Source organism: Salvelinus alpinus, chromosome 12 (assembly GCF_045679555.1).
Source record: "Salvelinus alpinus chromosome 12, SLU_Salpinus.1, whole genome shotgun sequence".
Taxonomy (NCBI): Eukaryota; Metazoa; Chordata; class Actinopteri; order Salmoniformes; family Salmonidae; genus Salvelinus; species Salvelinus alpinus.
In genome coordinates this window covers 1067141-1093630 of record NC_092097.1, presented here as the reverse complement: position 1 = coordinate 1093630, position 26490 = coordinate 1067141, and the positions used below count along the sequence as shown (strand labels likewise).

The 26490-nt window shown below is 41.8% G+C and overlaps 2 protein-coding genes across 4 annotated transcripts; one reads left to right on the top strand and one right to left on the bottom strand.

Moving 5' to 3' along the window:
* map1lc3a (microtubule-associated protein 1 light chain 3 alpha) lies at positions 1 to 26490 on the top strand. Of its 2 annotated transcripts, none has more exons than XM_071334651.1 (4): positions 1 to 303; positions 8783 to 8838; positions 9581 to 9687; positions 25158 to 26490. In XM_071334651.1, the coding sequence occupies exons 1-4, from the start codon at positions 264 to 266 to the stop codon at positions 25318 to 25320; spliced, it is 366 nt and encodes a 121-aa protein (XP_071190752.1). In that variant the 5' UTR covers positions 1 to 263; the 3' UTR covers positions 25321 to 26490. The 2 variants fall into 2 exon arrangements, with proteins under 2 accessions (XP_071190752.1, XP_071190751.1); XM_071334650.1 differs by lacking the exon at positions 1 to 303 and adding an exon at positions 7620 to 7782.
* LOC139535341 (zinc finger protein 862-like) lies at positions 2632 to 4004 on the bottom strand. Of its 2 annotated transcripts, XM_071334652.1 has the most exons (4): positions 3835 to 4004; positions 3345 to 3591; positions 3118 to 3256; positions 2632 to 3012 (listed from the first exon to the last, which is right to left on the bottom strand). In XM_071334652.1, the coding sequence occupies exons 2-4, from the start codon at positions 3371 to 3373 to the stop codon at positions 2800 to 2802; spliced, it is 381 nt and encodes a 126-aa protein (XP_071190753.1). In that variant the 5' UTR covers positions 3374 to 3591; positions 3835 to 4004; the 3' UTR covers positions 2632 to 2799. The 2 variants fall into 2 exon arrangements, with proteins under 2 accessions (XP_071190753.1, XP_071190754.1); XM_071334653.1 differs by having other exon boundaries at positions 3345 to 4004.

Here is a 26490-nt window from a genome sequence, read left to right as displayed (position 1 = left end):
ACACTCCATTTGAACTCCTCCTCCACATTTACTAGATCGGGAGAACAGTGCAGAAGATAGCCTCCTCCATCTCTCGTCAGGACTAAAAAGGAAAGGCTTGCTACGTTAGCTAGTTTATTCCAAACCAACGCTGTTTTTGTAGCTACAGTGAGCACGGACTTGACAGACAAGCAAGGGACAGCATTTGTTGAGAATTCCATAAACAACTTGAGATATTTACTGGTATATTATCTAATTTATAAGCCACAGCGTAATCTACAGTGATGCCATCCGATAGACCGTTCAAACAAAGAAGGTCATTCGGTAAGTAACGTCAGCTGTTAACAGTTGCTAACCACAGATCTTTGAGCTAACCTTAACTAGTTAGGCATATTCTTTACTGGACAGGCAATATTGTATTGTTGAAAACAGCTCAACAGTGTTCTCAGTATTCGTCATTATGAAGTGTAATGGTAGCTAATGGTAGCCAACGCCAGAGAGGCCTTAACTTTGATACTGACGTTAGCATACTTAAGCTAGCTAGGCTAGTTGATCAGCTAACAACGTCAATAATAAAGGCATCCGCATACTTCCCGAAACAGTATGGTTGAATTCGTACATATATTGTGACGTATTTGTACTTCGGTGAATGTTTTTTCGGCTGTTCGACCGCACATTTTTTTAGGAGGCAAGCCATAGTTTAGAGCCGAAGTCTTCGCCCCTTCGTCAGTGATTGGTCAACAGTAGGGCATCTTCAATAAAGTATTTGTTGTCATTCAAGGAGAGACAACTCGTTTTCATGCAATTATTTTCATTGAAAAATACTGCAAACAAAATTAGATGTAAAATTGTGCGACTAAGATCTCTTCGGCAAAAACGTCAAAATTAATGAGATTTTTTGGGGGAGTTAGATTCATTCTGACTTTTGAGGAAGTGTAAACTGACTACGGCGTCTAAAAATGGATAAAAGGTACTATTGCCTTCAATTCAAGGCGGCGTACAATTCCGGGCGTTCCTTTCCCCTTGAGTATCCTGTTGGTTACAGCCCCCTAGCACAGTGTCCTTTACTCCAGCATGCTGAATACCTGCTGCTGTTAACATAACTGCGGAAAAACAATGCCCGACAGGCGGGGTTGAAATACACCGTCTACCATTGTGTTGGCTAGCTACCTATCCCACCTGCTGTGTACCACCAGAGTCCTAGCAGTGTCCTTCGCTCCCGCCTGCCGAACAACTGCCCTCGCCATCATTAACATAACTGCTGGAAAGTAGTGCTCTAGCCAGCTACAGTCAAAGACAACTCTGTGCTGCCTTTTATTGCCGCCGCCTCTTCTTCTGTGGGGTTTATCAACGGTTGGCAGCATCCAACGTTATGATGCTCATCACTGTATCCTGTGTCAAAAGGTTTGCTGGACTTCGCTAAAGATCCGTAGATTTCTACATTACTCCCTTTTTGTTTACAAGGCCCTACTTCATAAACTTCCGTTTGAGTTTCCTAGTCCCCATAGAGCTAAGTAAATCTGCTTTTGGTTTTAATGCACCGTATTGCTGGAACAAAATTCAAAAAAATTTCATCTTGATGTTCTGGAGCTGTTCAGGAATTTAATGTGGGGATTTAGGATGTGTACTGTTACTTCATGCGTTGTATGCGTGTGTTTACTGTGACTGTGATGTTGTATGCGTGTGCTTACTGTGACTGTCACCCTGATATTGGCTACTAGGTAGCTACTTCCCACACCTTTGCCGGACAGTTGCGAAGGCCAATGTGTCCCGGTGTTGCTGTTCATGCCCTCCCCATTGAGTAGTAGTCTGTATGTAGGCTATGTATAAAGGTGACATCTAGATGGTTATCAATATTAATTATTTATTGTGTAGGCTGCTATCCTGTTTGAAATAAAATTGTGTGAGAGAAAAAAAATGGCCACGTTAGCTACTGCCAGTGACACGACTGTGATACCCAGTAGGAAGCACTTATCGACTTGTAGTCCAGTCAGACTTGTAGTCCAGTCAGACACACACAACTTTCTTGAGTGGCAATAAATCTGCCCAATTAGCTGATTGGCTTTCCGTACACCCACTCCTTCCGACTCCCATACTCCGTCGCCATATTGGGCTGCAGCTACCCATACTTGAGTCCCACTGCATTTTTTCATTGTTCCCCTCTAATCGGGGACTGATTTAGACCTGGGACACCAGGTGGGTACAATTAATTAGAACAGAACCTATCAGGTAGAACAGAGAACCTATCAAGCTGCGGACCTCGTAGGGTGAATACCCCTGGTGTGGGCTATGTTTTTGAAAGTGGTTACATTTGCCAAGCCCCATCCCTGAGCTTTATTACCAAGCAGTGGGATTAAAGTTGGGCTGAAACTCCGGATTGTGCATGGGTGCCATAAAAGATTGCATGATATGTTTATTTGTGTCAGGCCATTCTAAATTATTACCCTGTGCAGTGCAACACATAATTGATAGAGCAATCACATGTCCTCAATGTCTACACATGCATTTGCACTGCTGATGTAGGCTAATTTGGGTTTGACTACTGCAGGGCTCTACGCTAATGTTTTTTCCCAAGGAGTACATGCGCTCCTAAATGAAAAAATGTAGGAGCATACAAAGAAATTTAGGAGCACAGTGAAAAATGTAACACAGTTTATTAACAAACAATTTATTACATACATATTTATACTGTGTGTGTGTACTAAGGGACACACATCTGTGGAACAGCACATACCACCAAAATCACACACTGACCCATGCCTACTAGACGCAAAGGATATCAGTGGTCCAGCTGCTTTTGTATGTTGGCCGTCTGGCCCGCTAAGAGGTCAGCCAGCTGTCCACGGCAGGAGTGGGATCGATCTCCTCGACAGAAGACCCCTCCTGGCTGATCCTCATCAGGTCTTCGGTGGTGGAGACCCCAAGGCAGCTTCTTGTCAAATTCTTAATCTGGTTGTGCGCATAGAAGCCTCGCTCACACTGGGTGGCTGAAATGGGCAGCACCAGCATAAGCTGCACCAACTCCACCATGTTCTAGGGAAAATATGATATCTTTCAATTTCATTTAAACTCTTACCATTAATTTATCAAAACCAACCATAGGATACCATACATAACCACTCAGGACTGTTAGCCTACCATGTAATCGTGCCTGTAGGGGTCCTTTGTCAACATGGTCTCCCACAGGCCACTGTAGGACTTGTCCTTGAAATTGTGTCTGACCAGGATTTTCAGCCCCTGCCACTCATCCTGGATTGCAGCCATGTTGCACCCTGATCTGCAGGATTAAACAGAGCAAGTGAGTTTGCAAATATGCAAACTCAACATTGTCTTCAATGGCAGTGCAGTGTCAAATAAATTCTTACCTCTCTAGAGGCTCCTTGAAATGCCTCATCAGGTATGCCACACCATCATCGCCAAAGGTGAGAAGGCTGGCCTGGTCATGTGTCAGGGTTTAGCACTCTGAAAGACTCCACTGGGGTCTGGACACCCTCATCCTTCAGCAAACCACCGAACCTGGCTTTGAGATCATCCACGCCGATGTTGATGGCCGCCTCCATGTGTTGCTTCAGCTGGGGATTGGTGATGGTCCGTAAAGCCTTTCAGATTCCCCTTTAGTGTTATTCAATTTTAACAGAAATAACACACACACACCAACACACAATGAAATGTCTGGCCATTTGTCTGTCTCCCATTTAAACATATTTTTTTTTTAAGTAAAGACTTCTCCACTGCATTTCCCTCCTTATCCTCAAATTGTTCTACTGGGCAACGAATACACTGAGAATCTGTCTTAATCATCGATTTTAATCATCAATTTCTCTTACATTTTAACAAGCTCTCATCCTAACACACCTGGAATCTCTTCTCATCACCCTGCTGCTGAGCAAGCATGGTCTGGATCTTCTCCAGCATGCCTCCTGCCTCCTGCCTTTGCCCTAAGCTTTAGTGCTTACAGTCTGGTCACTGTCTTCCTCAACTCTGTGGCTTGGGGGAGGATCAGGTCATTCCTTTGCATGGTGAGGCTAAGTGAGGATAGCTCCTCGAACATGTCTGAAAGAAAATGGCAGAATACACGAGTGCATTCTCCATTTCCCGCTTTATCTGTTAAGTAGTCAGTAAATAAACGGTCACCTGTCAATTACTTGATTCTGAAAGTTCATTTGAGTCTTGAACCTATTTTTTAAAACTAGTGTGGTATTACATTTCCTGTGTAAAGCTGACCTTCTTTGCCCGCCCTTGAACTTCCGCTGTTGTTGATGCTACGGCCAGGTGCTCCATGTGCTGCAGAACAAGGTCCTTGTCTTGTCCATGCCGTAGGAACACTTTGAGGGCTCTGTGGACATGGGAGATCCAGCGAGTTCCCTTGACGCTATACAGTGTGCAAATAGCCACACAGAGCTCTTGCCCGAGAACATAGAGCTCTCGTTTGGATTTTCCGCTGAAGTGATACGCCTTCATATCAGATTCATAAGATCGTACACGACCGACACCTTTTGGCTTTTTCTTCTGAAAGGTCAGTATTGCCAGCTCTAGTCTGTGGAAGTCAGAACAGAATCTTCCAAACAATTCACTGTCTCCTTCCCCCCCTGTCTCTTGTGCCAACAGAAAACAATAATTTTGTGGTATTTACCATTCCAGCACTTTGCACAGACACACACAGTATTGTTTAACATTCTCTGCTAGCAAATAAAACTAAATCATATAGAATTTATTAGTTACAAACCTATGTGGCATACAGTGGATTGGGATTATATGCCCCCCTGCCTCTCTGCAGGTGGGCAATCACTCCCCCACGATGGCCCATGTTCACGGAGGCACCATCTGCCCCGAAGGAGATGCACCTCTTCTTCCATGATCCTTCTCTGGGCAAACAACACAAAATGTGGCATCCAAAACACCTCGAGGGACAACACACAAAAAAAATTATACCAAAGTGTTTCTGACAAACTAAATTATCTCCATTATGAATAATGATGAAACTTTACACAAGAATAAAGCCTATAAAGAGGAACAACTTACCAATGGCATGAGAGTGCTCAAGGGTCTGTTGTCTGACCAGGAGATTGACTGGCTTCCCATCCTCCAATACATAGACAATCTCGCTGGATATATCAGTGTCTCCGTCTGTTAGAACGGCAGGATACCTCGCGGCTTTCAGCTTCGCTGACAGGCTCTCTCTTATTATGTCAGCAATTTGACCGATCATCTCCACATCGTCTTACATCATTGTCGTATGTGGGATTTATTGTCAAGTCCGTTTTTGTGGTGGAGTCTAAGCGGCCCAAATTTGACGAAAGGTTCTTCTTCTTTCGCAATGAAGCATGCGATGTTTATCTTTATTTTCAGCTGCATCCTCTTCTCCTCAGACAGCATCACTTGCCTCCTCAAGGCTGCTGACACCGTGCCTGATGGTTTCTCCTGTCTCAACAGGTACAGATCTCTGCACTGGATATGCCGCCGCGAGATGTTATGTTTCGCTACGCTATCTCTTTTCAGATGCGAGTTTCCTGACACGAAGGACAAGTTAACCGCTTGTTTCTGCCCTCTACAATATTTGCAGAACATGATGTTGTTTTTGAACTCTAGCCATGGGAACATTTTGAGCCAATTTTTATTGAATCTAATGTAAACTCATCCCATTCCGTACAAATGTGCGTAACCGCGACATTCAAACGAGGCTACAAAGAAAACTAATGGAACTGTAGCGACTGTGTTGACTTCAAAATCGGGGGTGTGAACTAGGTTTCTATTCAAGCGTTGATCGACATGGTAATGGCTCTATAGTATTGGAGAAAAGTTGACAAAACTGACCCTCCGTTACATCTTGACGTGTCATGTCGTAACGTACAGCACGCATAAAGCAACTATTTCTGTCTTACAATCTCTCTCCACCAGATGTAGCACTTCTCTCATCGTTTAAAAACAAGAAAGGGACAGTGACGGGGGTAAGGGGGGGATACCTAGTCATTTTTTTCGTCATTGCATGCGATCATCATTCTCAAAGCCGCTGTTTACTTCTAAGATCACTTTAGCACCGCCCTAAAAGCCGCTGTTTACTTCTAAGATCACTTTAGCACCGCCCTAAAAACCCGATTCAAATTCGACACAAACCTTCAAATAGGTATGTAATGACACATTATATAAACTCTTTATAGTGTTTTATTTACATTTTAGAGGCGATAAGGTGATAAGTTGGACAGATCGAGTGAAAAAAGCAATTTTCCCACAAGACATCTGTCCGTCCTTCTCACTATCACGCATTAGTTTCGCTTCCCCACCCGCCATTTTTAAAAAGACCCGACGGGGTCATTGCCTGCTTGAGTTATGCAGAAACGGGCAGTGTTTAGGTCGTGTAATTGATTTTGTTGGAAAGGGGAGAAATTGTGCTTTACAATGGTATTGATATTACAGTTGATCTGGAAGTATTACGTTTTTAGGGCGCTAAAATAAGGGCAATTGTACGGACCAAGGCGATGTACGAGTTTACGTGAGTTCACGTTATATGTTCTCCCTCCACCGGCTAGTGACCACGGGGGTCACGATAGCTTCGCTAACGTTGTTCTCAGCATCCCTAACGTTAGCCGCCATGTCAACGTTAGCCTCCTCAGGTAAACCTTGTGAAGAGACTTCATTAGTTGCTAATCCCCCTCGCCGAATTCCTCTTTCTCCTCGTCTCTTTTTCGCTTAAAATTGAATGGGCTTCATTTTTAGCGATGTCTGCATGTTAATTATAGCCTGTACTGGTACTATTTTCCAGTTCACCTTTCTCTGACTGGACTGCGTCATCACAGAAAACTCTACTGTGGTTGGCGCATGCCGCTTGTGGAATGTGGGACTTGTAGTTTTTAAACAATTAGCAGCGGGGGAAAAATAGATTACAGTAGGTTGTAATCTTTAATTGCACACTGTGCTCGTAAATAATTTTTCCAGTTCCCACATCTATTTTTAGGGGCAAATGCGAGTGAAATACTCACACTGTAGAGCCCTGGACTACTGTGGAAAACCATTGGCATTACTGAAACCAGTATGCCTATTTTGAGAACTCTTTGACTGTTTAAGTCATAGCCTATGATTTTCTATGTTGATCATGTTTGCAGTTGCACACCCCATATCAAGGAGACACACTTTGGACTAGATCAGGAGTCTCCAACCTTTTTCTAGCATGAGAGCTACTTAAAAAAAAAAAAATACATGTCCCGAGCTACTCAGTTTATAAATAGCTTTTAAATAGGCAAATTCTTCTCTACCCTGCAACTCGTCCTTGGTGTACAATATATGTCAATATTCCTGATGAAATAATGGTTACTAAACAGTATTTGTCATGGCAAAGTTTTCTTCGTTTTATTTTTCCTGGTTTAGGTTTTTACTCTCAATAGAACAATTAGTCATAGAGAAACAACAAATGTATTTTCTGAGCCCATGTCGATGCTGAAATCAGAAGACAGTAAATTATTTAGGTCTGGGGAAAAAACGGATACATTTGGACATTCAAACACCTTTTTATTGCGCATCAAGCAAGGGGGGTATGTGTTGGTCTAGCGATGTTTCTGTTAGGCCTACTGCTGCAGCACGTCATGATATTTAGCCAACTCCATGACAGTAGCTAAAGCAAGGGGCTATAGCAGGACACAAGTAGCCTACAAATGCATGCTGCGCCGGGCATTCCCTGAGCTCCTAAAATGAGCGAAAATGGAGCGGGCGAGGCGGCCAACCCTCCAGCCTTTGGGAAACGCACTCTATGCTCCAGTCAAATTGGGGATGCTCCGCTCACATACTCTGATCATGATATAGTTATTTCAGGTAGGCCAACTTTGCAGTTAACATTTAATTGAGAAGGTTATTGGGGAAAGTATTTGTCTACCCACAAGACGGTTATTATTAGCATTGCTAACTGGCTACATGGAATAATAAACAAATGCACGCAAACAGACCGGGGCAATATTGATGGAAATTAATTGGCAGATAGGTACTGTTACATTTGGCTTTTTAAGCCAATAGTGGCTAACCATGGGTGGGATAATGTCAATGTGGCTTTGATTGGATAGTAGCCGGGAACGTAATATTTTTGACAATTTACGCTGAAATAAGTGGAAAAAATGTATGTACTTTCAGAATTGCTTGGCGAGCTACTCATAGGTGGGCTGCGAGGTACTTGTAGCTCACAATCTACCTTTTGGAGAGCCTGTAGGCTATTCTGTTTTATCTTCCAACTGATCAGAAAGACCTTTTCATTGATTGTCTCTTATCTCTATCAGTTGACGTTTCTTCCTGTCCTAGACTATGGTGACATCATTTAGATGAATGCTGCTGCCACTTTTTTGAGGCCGTTAAAGGCAGTTTTCCATAGTGCACTTAGTTTTATCACGGTTGACAGGTTTTGCGCTCATCGCTGCTTGCTCTATTGGAAAGTATGTTGGCCCTCATTTTGATGTTGCCTAGGTTAAAACATAGCATTTTATTCATTTATAAAACCCTATTGGAAAAACTCTCACATTACCTGACATCTTCACTTACCCATAGAAGTACGAGTTACCATACCCGATCACAGGGATGTTTAACTCTGGAAATTCCGTCTGTTGCTACAGACCTAGGAAAAACAGCCGTTAGTTGCTATGCACCCCATGTATGGACACATTGGTGCCTCTCGGGTGGTTCAAAATGTTGATCATAGACCACCTTCCTGTGGAATTTGAGTGTCTATAATTCTGTATTTTATATTCATATATTGTAAAATACAGTGCTCCATTGAGAAAGAGACCTTGACCTCCCTGTGTAAATATGTACAAATTCTTATCTGCAGCTGATCGTTGCAAAGAAGTGCATCAAATCCGTGACCAGCACCCCAACAAAATCCCAGTAAGTTACGCTGACACTGCCCTCTATAGAACAGAATACACAATTATTGGTGCCCTTGATGATGAGCAAAAAAGACTAAAATAAATAATACAAATACTGAGGTATATTGTATGCTTTAAAAAAGGGGGAAATTATATTATTTTATACTAATACAATTTATCAGAGAAAGAATTTGTTTGACACGTAATACCTATAAAAAAAAATGCCACACCTTTTTGCCAACTGCAGTTGTCTGACCTTATAACGGAACTAAAATGATTTATGAGATTGGAGAACACATTGGGAGGGATCTTAGACCATTCCTCCATACAGAATTTGTATTTTATTTGCTCATCTTTATCAAGGGTGCCAATAATTGTGGCTCTGACTACATTTATTTTCCCTGCTCACCACACACAATGAAGAGCAACATTACACTAGAATTCGGTTGTCTGGCTATTGTTCCTGAAAGCTCTCTTCATATATCAGTAAACTGATTACAGTAAGAGCCTTGATGTAGTTCACATGATACTCAGACATGCCAACTGCAGTTGTCTGAGTTGAGAATTGTGAAGAAGTGGAAGGCTATAGCCAGGAAGCACACTGAATGTTATCTTTTTCGATTTAGTATATGAAATATTCATCCAACATATCTTATTTAGGGCCTTAATATATGTGATGTAATATATTCAGTATTAATTGGTGTTATGGTGATGGAATTACATCTTATAACTGTTTATCATTGCTTGGTGCTCCCCTACAGGTAATCATTGAGCGTTATAAGGGAGAGAAGCAGCTGCCTGTGTTGGACAAGACAAAGTTTCTTGTCCCTGACCATGTCAACATGAGCGAGTTAGTGAAGATAATCAGGTAAGAGTCATATAACCATTGAGTCATGACTTAATGAGGTTTGGATTTGATGACATGGTGGTAGTCCATGGGCAACAGAGACATGGACACTCTACCCCACACTTTGAACCTGAATGTCCATTTAATGGTGAGATCATTTACAAAACACCTTAAACACTTTGCCTTTCTCTCCCATAATGTAAAGCAGTGTACTGACTGTTCAGTTAGTGTGTTCTTTAGTCAACGCATTCTCTCAAAGTCTGGAAGGGAACTGTGTACGTGCCTGTATCCCCAGTCTCATGTTGACCAGATTGTTTACTTGTCTGGAGTGTGTCACCCAGAGAGCGGGGAGAGCCGCAGTGTGCCAATAATTGGTGCACACACTGACCCCGACTTCCTCGGGACTTCTGCTGGAAACACTCTAGCACCGAAATACACCCTGTTATCATTGGGAGAGACTCTCTTCCTGTTTTGTGCTTGTCTCTTCATATTACAGCCATGTCAATGACACGTGGAGGGAGGGGGAGTAGACCGTATTAACTGTTTCAGCACTGCTCTGTGTGTCATCGACTATTGCAGGAAACTACTTAACTAAACCTATGCCATGTTGTGTAGTATCAATAGTAACAAATTAGTAATGTTATAGTATCCATGTTGAGTTGTTTAGTAGTCTCTCTAGACAGACTGGTTGCCTCCTCACAATGGTTACCTGTGCACAAAAGTACCATTTTTCCCCAAACGATTGTTTTTCAATTTCCTGCAATCTACACTGTTTCTTTAGTGAGTGTTCATCTTTATGAACAGAACATATATATTTTTCTTAGGTTCTGCCACAATAAATTATATTGAACTGGAGTACTTGAATGAAAAAATATATATACACTACCGTTCAAAAGTTTGGGGTCACTTTGAAATGTCCATGTTTTTGAAAGAAAAGCACATTTTTAAAATCCATTTAAAATATCAAATTAATCAGAAATACAGTGTAGACATTGTTAATGTTGTAAATGACTATTGTAGCTGGAAACGGCTGATAAAAAAAAAAAAAAAGGAATATCTACATAGGCGTACAGAGACCTATTATCAGCAACCATCACTCCTGTGTTCCAATGGCACGTTGCGTTAGGCTAATTGATCATTAGAAAACCCTTTTGCAATTATGTTAGCACAGCTGAAAACTATTGTGCTGATTTTATAGAAGCAATAAAACTGGCCTTTAGACTAGTTGAGTATCTGGAGCATTCAGCATTTGTGGGTTCGATTACAGGCTCAAAATGGCTAGAAACAGAACTTTCTTCTGAAACTCGTCAGTCTATTCTTGTTCTGAGAAATGAAGGCTATTCCATGCCAAGAAACTGAAGATCTCGTACAGCGCTGTGTACTACTCCCTTCACAGAACAGCGCAAACTGGCACTAGCCAGAAAAGAAAGAGTGGGAGGCCCCGGTGCACAACTGAGCAAGAGAACAAGCACATTGGTGTGTCTAGTTTGAGAAACAGTCAACTGGCAGCTTCATTAAATGGTACCCACAAAACACCAGTCTCAATGTCAACAGTGAAGAGGCGACTCTGGGATGCTGGTTTTCTGGTGTTTTGCGGGTACTGTGTGTAGATCTGGGGCTCCCGAGTGGCCTAAGGCACTGCATCTCAGTGCTAGAGACGTTGCTACAGACCCTGGTTCGATTCCAGGCTGTATCACAACCGGCCGTGATTGGGAGTCCCATAGGGCAGCGCACAATAGGTCCACCGTCGTCTGGGTTAGGGTTTGGCCAGGGTAGGCCGTCATTGTAAATTTGACTTGCCTAGTTAAATAAAGGTAAAATAGATTGAGGGGGAAAAAACGTATCAATTTCAGAATAAGGCTGTAATGTAACAAAATGTGGAAAAAGTCAAGGGGTCTGATAACTTTCCGAATGCATTTTACACTCACAGGACAATTTATTAGGTGCACTATCTAGTACCAGATCAGACCCCCCCCCCCTTTGCATCCAGAACAGCCTGAATTCTTCAGGGCATGGATTCTACAAGGTGTTGGAAATGTTCCACAGCGATGTTGGTCCATGCTGACGCTATGGCATCACTGCAGATTGGATAGTGGTACATTCATGCTCATATAATGCTCATATAATAGCTCATTCATCTCATCCCTAAGATGCTCTATTGGGTTTGGTCAGCAACAATGTTCAGATACGCTGTGGCGTTCAATTGGTATCAAGGGACCTAACGTGCGCCAGGAAAACATTTGCATTTTTAGCTGATCGGAGGTGAACCCGGTGTGGTCGTCTGTTGCAATAGCCCATCCGTGACAAGGATTGATGAGTTGTGCGTTCCGAGATGCTGTTCGGGGAAACCACTTGTACTGCGCTTTTTGTTGTTTGTTTGTGGCCCGCTTGTTAGCTTGCACGATTCTTGCCATTCTCCTTCAACATCTCATCAATGAGCTGTTCTCGCCCACAGCCCTACTGCTGACTGGATGTGTTTTTAGACAATGTTGTGCTTGAAAAGCCCAGGATGGCGACCAGTTTCTGAGATACTGGAACCGGCATGCCTGGCACCGACGATCATACCACGCTCAAAGGTCACTCATTTTGCCCATTCAAATATTCAATCGAACAGTAACTGGATGTCTGTCTGCCTGCTTTATTTAGCAAGCCACGTGACTCACTGTCTGTAGGAGCAATCCATTTTCATGAAAGGGATGATTTCAGTCAATAAAAAAACAAGTGCCATTTAAGATTGATTTATTGAAACCGTAATATTATATCGTGGCACACAATCTTCAAGTAACCTCAGCAGTGGAGCATGCTTGTAGAAGCCAATGGCTGTGCAATGGCATGGCCTTTTGTTAATTTAGCAAACAAGATATTCTTATTTCCAGAGCCCTTATTTTGGTTTTTTATTTAACATTTATTTAACCAGGCAAGTCAGTTAACCTTTCACGAGTATCAATCCCGGATCCGGGAGCACCCCCCACCCCCCACACACTGATTAGCATAGCTAGCATAGCTTCAGAAGTAGATAGTAGCATCTAAATATCATTAAATCACAAGTCCAAGACACCAGATGAAAGATACAGATCTTGTGAATAAAGCCACCATTTCAGATTTTTAAAATGTTTTACAGGGAAGACAAAATATGTAAATCTATTAGCTAAACACGTTAGCAAAATACACCACTATTCTAACTCCATCAGTTTCTTACTCCTTCAGGTGCTATCACCAATTCGGCTCAACTAAGATATTGATAGCCAATAACCTATAAAAAAAACCATCAGATGACAGTCTGATAACATATTCATGGTATAGGATAGTTTTTGTTAGAAAAAAGTGCATATTTCAGGTAGAAATCACAGTTTACAATTGCACCGACCATCACAAATCGACTAGAATTACTAGATAGAGCAACGTGTATGACCAATTTACTCATCATAAAACATTTCATAAAAATAGACAAAGCATAGCAATGGAAAGACCCAGTTCTTGTGATTTCAGACCATATTTCAGATTTTCTAAGCGTTTTTCAGCGAAAACACAATAAATCGATAAGTTAGCATACTACATGTGCAAACGTTACCAGAGCATCGATTCCAGCCAAAGAGCGCTATAACGTAACCACCGCCAAAAGATATTAATTTTTTCACTAACCTTCTCAGAATTCTTCCGATGACACTCCTGTAACATCATTTTACAACATACATATACAGTTTGTTCGAAAAGGTGCATATTTAGCCATACAAAACCGTGGTTACACAATAAAAATACTAGGAAATCAAGCCTCAATATGTCTGACGTCATCTATCAGAGTGATCTAGTTTAATTAAAAGCTAATCATATACTTGACTAAAAAATACAGGGTTGACAGGAATCGAAAGACAAATTAGTTCTTAATGCAACCGCTGATTTACATTTTTAAAATTATCCTTACTTTTCAATACAGGGTTCGCCAAGTGAAGCTATACCAAAGCTATACCAAACAAAATGGCGAAATATGCGTTTAAAATATTTCGACAGAACAACAATTTATCATATTAAATATTGCTTACTTTGAGCTGTTCTTCCATCATATTCTTGGGCAATGTATCCTTTCTATGTTATAAACGTCTTTTGGTCGATAGATGTCCTCTGTCCTTCGAAATGTCCACCACCAACGACCGACACCCCGAAACGTTTCCAAAGCTAAAAAGTGCACGACAAAGAAATTCCTCAAAATCGCACTAAACGGATATAAATTGCTATAAAACGGTTCAAATTAACTACATTATGATGTTTTTAACAACTATAACGACTGAAAACATGACCGGAGAAATATTGCTGGTTAGAAAACGATTTGGAACGAGGCAATTCCGATGTCCTTCACGCTTCAGGCGCACGATGAGAAAGGGCGGTCTCTATACATTTTCGTCTTTTATAATGGCTGTGAATGTCCCATCGATTCCATTGAAAACGTGATGACGTACAGACACCCAGAGGAAGACGTAGGCAGTGTCGGTTTCTTCATAGCATTCACTGTCGCCTTAAAAACAGACCCCAGATCAGAGGTAAAAATTTCTGAAATCTGAACCCTGTCATGAAAAGTGCTGTAGATATTGTTCTGTACCACTCAGAGACAAAATTCCAACTTCTATAGAAACTAGAAGGTGTTTTCTATCCAATAATAACAATAATATGCATATTGTACGATCAAGAATTTAGCACGAGGCAGTTTAATTTGGAGACACAAATATGCTAATGCGGAACAGCACCCCCTGTAGTCGCAAGAAGTTAACAACAAATTCTTATTTACAATGACGGCCTGCTGTGTGGAAGGCCTGCTAACAAAAGGCCTGCTGTGTGGAAGGGGGCTGAGATAGATGGATGAATGAATAAATAAATATTGGACAAAACACACATCACGACAGGAGAGACAACACTACATAAAGAGAACTAAGACAACATAGCAAGGCGGCAACATAACAACAACATGGTAGCAGCACAAAACATGGTACAAACATTATTGGGCACAGACAACAGCACAAAGGACAAGAAGTTAGAGACAGCAATACATCACGCGAAGCAGCCCCAACTGTCAGTAAGTGTCCATGATTGAGTCTTTTGAATGACGAGATTGAGAACTGCCCAGTTTGAGTGTTTGTTAGCTGCAGCAAACTGAAAAGACGAGCGACCCAGGGATGTGTGCTTTAGGGACCTTTAACAGAATGTGACTGGCAGAACGGGTGTTGTATGTGGAGGATGAGGGCTGCAGTAGATCTCAGATAGGGGGGAGTGAGGCCTAAGAAGATTTTATAAATAAGCATCAACCAGTGGGTCTTGAGACGGGTATACAGAGATGACCAGTTTAGAGGAGTATAGAGTGTAGTGATGTGTCCTATAAGGAGCATTGGTGGCAAACCTGATGGCTGAATGGTAAAGAACATCTAGCCGCTCGAGAGCACCCTTACCTGTCGATCTATAAATTACATCTCCGTAATCTAGCATGGGTAGGATGGTCATCTGAATCAGGGTTAGTTTGGCAGCTGGGGTGAAAGAGGAGCGATTATGATAGAGGAAACCAAGTCTAGATTTAACTTTAGCCTGCAGCTTTGATATGTGCTGAGAGAAGGACAGTGTACCATCATCCATACTCCCAAGTACTTGTATGAGGTGACTACCTCAAGCTCTAAACCCTCAGCGGTAGTACTCACACCTGAGGGGAGAGGGGCATTCTTCTTACCAAACCACATTACCTTTGTTTCGAAGGTATTCCGAACAAGGATAAGGACAGAGAAAGCTTGTTGGACACTAAGAAACCTTTTTTGTAGAGCGTTTAACACAAAATCCAGGGAGGTGCCAGCTGAGTATAAGACTATCATCTGCATATAAATGGATGAGAGAGCTTCCTACTGCCTGAGCTATGTTGTTGATGTAAATTGAGAAGAGCGTGGGGCCTAGGATAGAGCCTTGGGGTACTCCCTTGGTGAACAGGCAGTGGCTGAGACAGCAGATGTTCTGACTTTATACACTGCACTCTTTAGAGAGGTAGTTAGCAAACCAGGCCAATGGCCCCTCAGACACCAATACTACTTAGCCGGCCCACAAGAATGGAATGGTCTTCCGTATCAAAAGCTTTGGTCAAGTTAATAAAAATAGCAGACATTGCTTAGAATCAAGGGCAATGGTGACATCATTGAGGACATTTTTTAAGGTTGCAGTGACACATCCATAATCTGAGCGGAAACCAGATTGCATACCAGAGAGAATACTATACACATCAAGACAGCCAGTCAATTAATTATTGACATTTTTCCCCCCAACTCTTCTGATGAACAGGGCAAAATAGAAATTGGCTTATAACAGTTAGGATCAGCTTGATCTCCCCTTTAAATAAATAAAGGATGCACAGTGGCTGCCTTCCAGGCAATGGGAACCTCCCCAGGGAGAGGGGGGAGAGGTTTGGCGATGATGGGGGCAGCAACCTTAAAGAAGGGTCTAAACCATCTGACCCAGATGCTTTTTTGGGGTCAAGTTTAAGGAGCTCCTTTAGCACCTGGGACTAAGTGACCGTCTGCACGGGGAAACTTCGTAGCGGGGAAAGGGAAAAAGAGGGAGGAGCATCAGGGCTAGTTGCAATTAGAAGGGGTGGGAGATGAGGAAATGTTGGATGGGCAAGTCAAATAGGAATCCTGACTTAATGAAATGGTGATTTAAAGAGCTCAGCCATGTGCTCCTTGTCAGTAACAACTATATAATCAACATTAAGAGACATGGGCAACTGTGAGGAGGGTTTATTCTCCAGGTCTTTAACCGTTTTCCAGAATTTCTTGGGGTTAGACACACAGAGAACTGCTCCTTAAAGTAACTCACTTTGGCCTTCCGGATAACCTGAGTGCACTTATTTCTCATTTGCCTGAACAAGAGCCACTAAGCCTGAGTATGTGTGCGCCAAGCCTTTCGCCAAATTGAATTCTTGAGGTGGAGCACCTCTACAAGATCACGGTCGAACCAGGGGCTGAACCTGTTTTTAATTCTAATTTTCTTTACGGGGGCGTGTTTGTTAACAATACCACTTTTTACAGTTGCCAGTTCATAAAGGAAGGCTTTGATTATTTGTGAGGATAACATCAAGAAGAGTAGACTTTTCTGGGTGTTTGGAGTCATACCTTGTGGGATTGGTAATAATCTGAGAAAGATTTAGGGAGTCCCATTGCTTTAGGACTTGGTCAGGTGGTTTAAGCATGTCCCAGTTTAGGGCACCTAGCAGGACAATTTCAGACTTTGTAAGGGGCCGGGAGAGAGCTTAGGGCAGGTAGGGTATAGGCCGGTGCTGATGGAGGACGATAACAGCCAGCAACAGTCAACAAAGTGCTATTTCAAAAGTTAATGCTTAAAACCAGCAAATCACCAAGTCTGTCCCTAAACAATTTGGAGACAACCGAGCACTGAAGGTGATCCTTGGTAAAGATTGCCACTCCACCACCTTTGGAAGACCTGTCTTGCCGAGAAAGGTTAATGTCAATATTCAAAACTTTTCCTTACACTAGAGAGGTTATGTGGGACGGTACCTTGTCAACAGCCAGTGAAACTGCAGTGCGCCAAATTCAAAACAACAGAAATCCCATAATTAAAATTCCTCAAACATACATGTATTTTACACCATTTTAAAGATACACTTGTTGTAAATCCAGCCACAGTGTCCGATTTAAGCAAACCAAAAGATTATGTTAGGTGAGTGCCTATTCACAGCCATTTTTCCAGCCAAAGAGAGGAGTCACAAAAAGCAGAAATATAGATAAAATTAATCACTAACATTTGATCTTCATCAGATGACACTCATAGGACTTCATGTTCCACCCAATGGTGGAACAAACTCCCTCACGACGCCAGGTCAGCGGAGTCAATCACCACCTTCCGGAGACACCTGAAACCCCACCTCTTTAAGGAATACCTAGGATAGGATAAAGTAATCCTTCTAACCCCCCCCCCCCCTTAAAAGAGTTAGATGCACTATTGTAAAGTGGTTGCTCCACTGGATATCATAAGGTGAATGCACCAATTTGTAAGTCGCTCTGGATAAGAGCGTCTGCTAAATGACTTAAATGTAATGTAAATGTAATGTTACACAATACATGTATGTTTTGTTCGGTAAAGCTCATATTTATATCCAAAAATCTGAGTTTAGACGGGACGCTACTGTCTCACTTGGCCAAAAGCCAGAGAAAATATTCAAATAAATTACTATAAAAATCAAACTTCCATTAAATCACACATGAAAGATACCAAATTAAAGCTACACTGGTTGTGAATCCAGCCAACATGTCAGAATTCAAATAGGCTTTTCGGCGAAAGCAAACGATGCTATTATCTGAGTTAGCACCATTGTAAACAAAGAGAGAGAAGCATATTTCAACCCTGCAGGCGCGACACAAAACGCAGAAATAAAAATATAATTCATGCCTTACCTTTGACGAGGTTCTGTTGTTGGCACTCCAATATGTCCCATAAACATCACAAATGGTCCTTTTGTTCGATTAATTCCGTCGATATATATCCAAAATGTAAATTTATTTGGCGCGTTTGATCCAGAAAAACACCGGTTCCAACTCGTGAAACATGACTACAAAATATCTCTCAAGTTACCTGTAAACTTTGCCAAAACATTTCAAACTACTTTTGTAATACAACTTTAGGTATTTATTAACGTAGATAATCAATAAAATTGAAGACGGGATGATCTGTGTTCAATACAGGATTAAAACAATCTGTAGCTAGCTTTCTGGTCATGCGCCTCTAACAAACAGTCACAACAAGTGACCCTGATTTCAAAATGGACGTATTTCTTCATTACACAAAGGAAAAACCCTCAACCAATTTCTAAAGACTGTTGACATCCAGTGGAAGCGGTAGGAACTGCAAGAAGGTCAATTAGAAATCTGTATTCCCAATGAAAACTCATTGAAAAGAGTTTAAAGATTGCTGTACACCAGCGAAACCCATCCAACTTGAAAGACCTGGAGCAGTTTTGCCTTGAAGAATGGGCAAAAATCCCAGTGGCTAGATGTACCAAGCTTATAGAGACATACCCCAAGAGACTTGCAGCTGTAATTGCTGCAAAAGGTGGCTCTACAAAGTATTGACTTCGGGGGGGGGAATAGTTATGCACGCTCAAGTTTTCAGTTTTTTGTCTTATTTCTTGTTTGTTTCACAATAAAAATGATTTAGCATCTTCAAAGTGGTAGTTATGTGGTGTAAATCAAATGATACAAACCCCACCCCCAAAAAATAAATGTTTAACTCCAGGTTGTAAGGCAACAAAATAGGAAAAATGACAAGGGGGTGAATACTTTTGCAAGTCACTGTATATAATTTACAAATGTATTCATACCAATGAGTCAACACTTTATGTAGACACCTTTTGGTAGCCATTACAGCGTAAAGTTTTTCTGGGAAAAGTGCTTTTCACACCTGGATTGTGCAATATTTGCCCTTTTTCTTTTAATGTCAGAATTCTTCAAGCTCTGTCAAATTGGGGGTTGATAATTGCTAGACAACCATTCTCAGGTCTTGCCTTAGATTTTCAAATAGATTTCAAATGAATAGAAGTCAAAATGGTAAACTCTGCCACATTCACTGTCTTCTTGGTAAGCAAGCGCCAGTAAAGATTTTGCCTTGTGTTTTAGGTTATTGTCCTGCTTAAAGGTGAATTAATCTCCTAGTGTCTGGTGGGAAAGACTGAACCAGGTTTTCCTGTAGGATTTTGCCTCTGCTTAGCTCAATTCTTTAAAAAAATATTTAAAAATCCTGAACTCCCCCAGTCCTTAACAATTACTGCACACTCATGACATGATTGTAATTTTCGATGCAGCCTGTCCACCCAAAATGAAAAGCAGCCACTGCTGTCGGTTATCTTCGTTCTTCGGAAAATAGTGTAACGTTAAAATAACACTATGGCACAACAGTGTGCTTTTACCGGCATGCTGGTAAGTAGCTTGCCAGCTAAAAGTCACAACACCGCTGAAAAGCGGTTAGTTACCAGTATCGTTTTGCCACGTTCTACTTGAGTTATCTTACGGTTTGTAAACAAAGCCGTATGATGCGCACATGTGATGACAGTTTTAAGGCATTACATACAGTGAACAAAAATATAAACGCAACATGTAAAGTGTTGGTCCCATGTTTCATGAGCTGAAATGCACACAAAAAGCTTATTGCAAATGTTGTGCACAAATTTGTTTACATCCCTGTTTGTGAGCATTTCTCATTTTCCAAGATAATCCATCCACCTGATAGGTATGGCATATCAAGAAGCTGATTAAACAGCATTATTACACAGGTGCACCTTGTGCTGGGAACAATAAAAGGTCATGCAACACAATGCCACAGATGTCTCAAGTTTTGAGGGAGTGTGCATTTGGCATGCTGACTGCAAGAATGTCCAGCAGAGCTTTTGCCAGAAAATGTATTGTTAATTTCTCTACCATAAGCCGCCTCAATGTATTTTTATTTAAATTTGGCAGTACGTCCAACAGGCATCACAACCGCAGACCACGAGTAACCGCGCCAGCCCAGTCCCTCCACGTCCGGCTTCTTCACCTACGGGATCGTCTGAGACCAGCCGCCCGAACAGCTGATGAAAATCTGGGTTTGCACAGGCATAAGCTATGGACAACGGACACAATTGCATTTTATCAATGGTAATTTAAATATACAGAGAGCGTGACATTCATCCGCCGCCATCGCCTCATGTTTCAGCATGATAATGCACGGCCCCATGTCGCAAGGGTCTGTGCACAATTCCTGGAAGCTGAAAATGTCCCAGTTCGTCCATGGCCTGCACACTCACCAGACAGTCACCCATTGGAGCATGTTTGGGATGCTCTTGATCGAAGTGTATGACTGCGTGTTCCAGTTCCCGCCATTATCCAGCAACTTCGCACAGTCATTGAAGAGGAGTGGGACAACATTCCACAGGCCACAATCAACAGCCTGATCAATTCAAAGCGAGGGAGATGTGTTGCGCTGCATGAAGTGGTCACCCCAGATACTGACTGGTTTTCTGATCCACACCCCTATCTTTTTTTAAAGGTGTCTGTGGCCAACATATTCATATCTGATTAGATTAGGGCCTAATGTATTCATTTAAAATTTACTGATTTTCTTATATAAACTGTAACTCACTAAAATCATTTCAAATTGTTTCATTTTGTGTTCAGTGCATCCCCCCCCCCATTTCGATCTTGTCTCATCGCTGCACGCTGCAACTCCACAACGTGCTCGGGAGAGTCACGCGTCCTCCGAAACATGAACCGCCTAACCGCGCTCCTTAACACCCTCCAGCTTATCCCGGAAGCCTGCCACACCAATGTGTCGGAGGAAACACCGTGCAGCTGGCGACCAGGGTCTGCCTGCAGGCACCCAGCACGCCACAAGTATTCTCTAGGGCGCGATGAGCCAAGTAAAGCCCCCTGGCCAAACCCTCCCCTAACCCGGACGACACTGGGCCAATTGTGCGCTGTCCTATGGGACTGCCGGCCACGGCCTGTTGTGGCACAGCCCAGGAATGAACCCGGGTCTGTAGTAACGCCTCTAGCGCTGTTGTGCTGCGCCACTCAGGAGGCCCTCAGCTTTTCATTTTTAAAATTAAATTAGTAAAAATGTCAAACACAACTCCACTTTGACATGATGGGGTACTGCATCTAGGCCAGTGACAATCTAAATTTAATAAATTTTTAATTCGGTCTGTAACAACAAATTGTGGGATATGTCAAGGGGTGTGAATACTTTCTGAAGGCACTACAGTGGGGTCTGAAATTATGGCACCTTTGATACAGATCAGCAAAAATACTAAAATAAATACATACACTAGTTAAGTATGTTCAAAGCATAACAATTGCTCAGAGAAAGATTACGTTTAATCTTTTTTTTCTTAAAGATACCAGTCAAAATTGCAATTGAAATAAATGAAAAAAGCCCTAATCTATTGATTTCACATAACTGGGAATACAGATATGCATCTGTTGGTCACAGTTACCTTTTGCCTCATGCGGCATGACATCTCATTCAGTATTTGTGTTTATTATGGATCCCCATTAGCTGATGGTGGAAACTGGAACACAGCTGGTCTCAGACAATCCCGCAAGGGTAGAAGCCTGATGTGGAGGTCCTGGGGTGGCAAGGTTACACATGGGCCGGTTGGACGTACTCCCAAATTCTCTATAACGACGTTGGTAGAGAAATTAACATTCAATTCTCTCGCAACAGCTCTGGTGGACATTCCTGCAGTCAGCATGCCAATTGCACGCTCCCTCAACTTGAGACATCTGTGTGGATTGTGTGTGACACAGTTGCTCATATTAGTGGCATTTTATTGTCCTCAGCACAAGGTTCACCTGTGTAATGATCATGCTGTTTTAATCAGCTTCTTGGTATGCCACACCTGTCAGGTGGATGGATTATTTTTCCAAAAGAAAAATGCTCAGGGATGTAAACAAATTTGAGAAGTTTTTGGAACATTTCTGGAATCTTTTTTTAAAATTTCAGCTCATGAAACATGGGACCAACATGTTGCGTTCATATTTTTGTTCAATATAGTAAAATCAAGTTTGTTTCAATATAATTCAAACTTTTGTTTTAGCAGTGTTGTGGACTCGAGTCACAAATTTGATGACTTGAGACTCCATTTGAAAATAAAATAACTTGAGACTTGGAGCCTCAAAACTCGGGACTTGACTGACATGAGACTGATGACTTGAAATTATCTGGCCAGGTTTTGTCATGTCGTCACTCATTTTGTGGTACAGAGCCTCAATGGATTTACTCTCCACGCAGCCAGAGACCGTAGCCACAGCATCGCCCTTCCAAAGAAAAAAACATCCAACAGATTGGCTAGTGAAACGCACACTCGGCCCTCTGATTGGACCAGCAAACTGGCATTCAACACAGGTCGGGTGAGCTAGTGAACAGATTGCTGATTTTCTGTACAGCTATAGGATCAGGTGCATCACAAACGACAATGTAGGGAGAGAGGATTGCCATAATTAATAAATAAATATGCAGCTCCAAAAATGGTTTGGTGATCAAGAATATTAACTATTTACTTTGCCAACTCACCAGCAATGGGACACCAAGCAACAATTACCAGCATATGCCTACTGGTCTTTTGGTATGTCAAAATTACTTGAAATAATCATTAATAATTGATTTACTTATGAAGCTTGTATTTGGAAAGTAATTATTACTGTGGCAAAGACGCACCATAAAGGCATGTCTCTCTCCACTTGCGCTCTCCAAACTCCCGCCAGTGGAGAGTGCTTTGTTCTCTTGTTGAAATGTTTGCTGTTGATTTCACACGTGTAAATGCATATGTGGTAAATCTATATTCCATCTAATCCTACAATAATTGCTAGCGTTTCATCATTTCATTCGTAAATCGTTTATTGCAACACTTTTTTTTCTGTTTCCGTTTTTATTTAATTCAATGTATGGTTTCCCGGGTTATGTCGGAGTTCCGTGTCTGTCCTACGTCTCTGTCATTCTGGTTGCATAATAGGAGTGCGCGTGCCTCAGTTCACATAGAACGGTTCACATAGACGCCACGCTTTGGTGCCAGTACATTGAATAAGAATCATTTTCCACCTTTTCTGCTCTGCCCTTCTCGAGGGTGTCCTCGTTTCTCTCGTATCTTACTGTTACGTCTGCTACAACACCCAGTCTCCCTCTCACGAATACTAGGTCGGGGATTCTTCTTAAGCCTGATTTCAGACGAATGTAACAATGGATGTGAAAATTTACTTTTTATATTGTAGAGACAGTTTATTGGTTGTAATTACCAATTGGGTAATTGTATGGTCCTGGGAGGGGCCAAGTGCTTACATGTACATATTTGAACTCCTATTAGACAGATTTGGTTTTTCAAGGGGAGGCTGTGCAGTCTTGCCCTCCTACCTGTGTCCGTTCAGATAGGACAGGTTACAGGGATAGTTCATCCAGATTAAAAATTACACATTGGTTTCCAGTCTATGGACAATGTATGACAGCAATTCATGCTTTGGTTTAATTTCCATGGCATTGTTTCCGCATGCTAATGTTTTAGCATTTGTGGCACAAATCCCAGTCAAGTAATGGGGTTGCTTCTCAGCCAAGGGAGTGGGCTTAGGCAAAATTTTGCCTAAGAACACAGCCATGAATAAAGAATGGTACCAACACAACCTCTGAGAGCAACTTCTCCCAACCATCCAGGAACAGTTTGGTGACGAACAATGCCTTGTCCAGCATGATGGAGCACCTTGCCATAAGGCAAAAGTGATAACTAAGTGGCTCGGGGAACAAAACATTGATATTTTGAGTCCATGGCCAGGAAACTCCCCAGACCTTAATCCCATTGAGAACTTGTGGTCAATCCTCAAGAGGTGGGTGGACAAACAAAATCCCACAAATTCTGACAAACTCCAAGCATCGATTATGCAAGAATGGGCTGCCATCAGTCAGGATGTGGCCCAGAAGTTAATTGACAGCATGCCAGGGCGGATTGCAGAGGTCTTGAAAAAGAAGGGTGAACACTGCAAATATTGACTCTTTGCATCAACTTCATGTAATTGTCAATAAAAGCCTTTGACACTTATGAAATGTTTGTAATTATAATTCAGTTTTCCATAGTAACTTCTGACAAATATCTAAAGACACTGAAGCAGCAAACTTTGTGGAAATTAATATTTGTCATTCTCAAAACTTTTGGCCACGACTGTATATTTTGTATGATATGGCACTTTCACCATTGGGTCACCAAGACCTGTAACTAAATCTACACTCTGAGCACATCAACTTGCCTTGCTTTGGGCTGATTTTATGCCCGTTACAATTGCTACAATTTCCTTATTTTACAATGACATAATCAAAATGTGTTGTAGACAAAATAATGAAAAGGTCTGTCTGGGAGCCTCAATAGACAGATTTGTAGTTGAACAAGTCATTGCATGTATAGATTTTTTTTTTTTCATGGCTTGGACTTGACTCAAGACTCAACCCGTTCTACTTGAGACTCGAACCTTGTGACTTTCTTGCGACTCGAATAATAGAGACTTGGTCCCACCTCCTTTGTTCAGTCTGTTACACAAACTAACAATCACGGCTAACAGTGTCACCTAGCAAGTACCATTTATTTAATTCTGTGCATCCATTGCTAATTGTTGAATCCTCAATAAAGCGATGCCCGTTCTATGACCTGCCCCTTGACGGTCGACATTCAATCTGATGCCAATTATAGTAATGCTGTGTGTGGATTTTAAACTTGCTTGCATGAAATGCTTGCCTGTACTCCGAATACACAAACCATGCAACACCTCCAGGTGGTTCAAGCTAAAAGATGGGTCATATTCATTAGGCACCAAATGGACTGAAGCAGGGAAGGACAACCTGGACTTGCCAAATAACTGCTTGTTTTCATTTTCCTACAGTGTGCCCTAATGATTGTGTCCATTGTGTAGTGACCAGCCCTGACCCCCTGTATACCCATTCCCTTCCAGGCGCCGACTGCAGCTCAACCCCACGCAGGCCTTCTTCCTCCTGGTCAACCAGCACAGCATGGTGAGCGTGTCCACGCCCATCTCCGAGATCTACGAGCAGGAGCACGACGAGGACGGGTTCCTCTACATGGTTTACGCCTCTCAGGAGACTTTTGGATACTAGGGAGAGAGAGGGAAGTCTGGTCAAAGAGATGGGTGAGATAGGAGACACAGGGGTACAGCGAGAGGTGAGGTTAGGTAGAGTTAGGTCAAACCCAGCTGTGTATGTTTCTATTTTGCCCCCCCCCCCGGGATGATTGAGTTCCCTTAAGGATAATTAAACAGACACCACCATGTCTTCTCATGACACTAGTAGGTAAACAGGAACGCTATGTGCAACATCCCCCCCCCCCCCCCCTTATTAAAACTATCATCCCCGTTGGAAGTACATTTCTATTGGTTGTCTTTTTTTCCTTTAGTCTAAGGCTAGTGTTTTTGGCCCTTATAGTTCATTATTTTATCTCCAACTGGAACCTGGTTTCTCAGAGTAGAACACTATTAGTGTTTTGTTTTTTTAGGTTTTGTAACACCTTTTTACTTACGTGGTCATAGGTGCTATTGCCTAAACCAATGGTTATTAATCTTGTCGAGAGTTTCCCCAATATTCACACAGCTTACCTTTCTGGCACACGTCTGCCAAAAGTGCAAGTGCATTAACTACACAACAAGACATGCAAAATTGCTACGCCATCAATATTCCTGTACCTAAATCTGCTAGAGCATTGGGTATCTTAGGTTGTTCTCCCCTCTCCCTCCATTTAAGTATGGTTTAATAATCAATCAGATTAATCAAATGTGTTTGTCTGTCACCTTGAGCAGTTGACTGGTTCCATGAGCAAGATGACCATCCGTACAGTCATAACAGGTAGTGGTGGGTATGTGTGTTGTGATATAAGCTAGTACTTAGAATTGAGTAGTGGAAACAGATGTATAATGTAGAAATAAATACGCTTCTTTGCACATACCTTTATACTATTATAATAAGACTCAGTATTGAAAAGAAATAAATGACACATTTGATTCTTTTTGATATTCTGATATTCTCTCCTTTAGAACACTGTTCTGTACGTATGCCTTTGGTAAAATGACTTTTGGAACTATGGGTTTGTGATGCACTACATACCTTGCATGTTTTTCATTGTTGTTTTTTTGTATTGATTTTGGCAATAGATATAATTATTGTATTAAGTGTATTAAAACATTTATTTTTAGAATTGTTTCCAAAAACTGAAAATGTATGTTAACAATTGTGTGCGTATAAACCATTAAAATACTGAAGTTGTGTTCATTTAAA

What these genes read in the sequence shown, in the direction of transcription:
- LOC139535341 (XM_071334653.1), bottom strand. Translation starts at nt 3,373, where the DNA reads ATGAGGCATTTCAAGGAGCCTCTAGAGAG. An exon ending in TTCAAGGAGCCTCTAGAGAG is followed by an intron (nt 3,257 to 3,344) that starts GTAAGAATTTAT and finishes TTAATCCTGCAG; the next exon opens with ATCAGGGTGCAACATGGCTG. An exon ending in CCTACAGGCACGATTACATG is followed by an intron (nt 3,013 to 3,117) that starts GTAGGCTAACAG and finishes TATTTTCCCTAG; the next exon opens with AACATGGTGGAGTTGGTGCA.
- map1lc3a (XM_071334650.1), top strand. Translation starts at nt 7,662, where the DNA reads ATGAGCGAAAATGGAGCGGGCGAGGCGGCCAACCCTCCAGCCTTTGGG. An exon ending in TCATGATATAGTTATTTCAG is followed by an intron (nt 7,783 to 8,782) that starts GTAGGCCAACTT and finishes TCTTATCTGCAG; the next exon opens with CTGATCGTTGCAAAGAAGTG. An exon ending in GAGTTAGTGAAGATAATCAG is followed by an intron (nt 9,688 to 25,157) that starts GTAAGAGTCATA and finishes ATTCCCTTCCAG; the next exon opens with GCGCCGACTGCAGCTCAACC.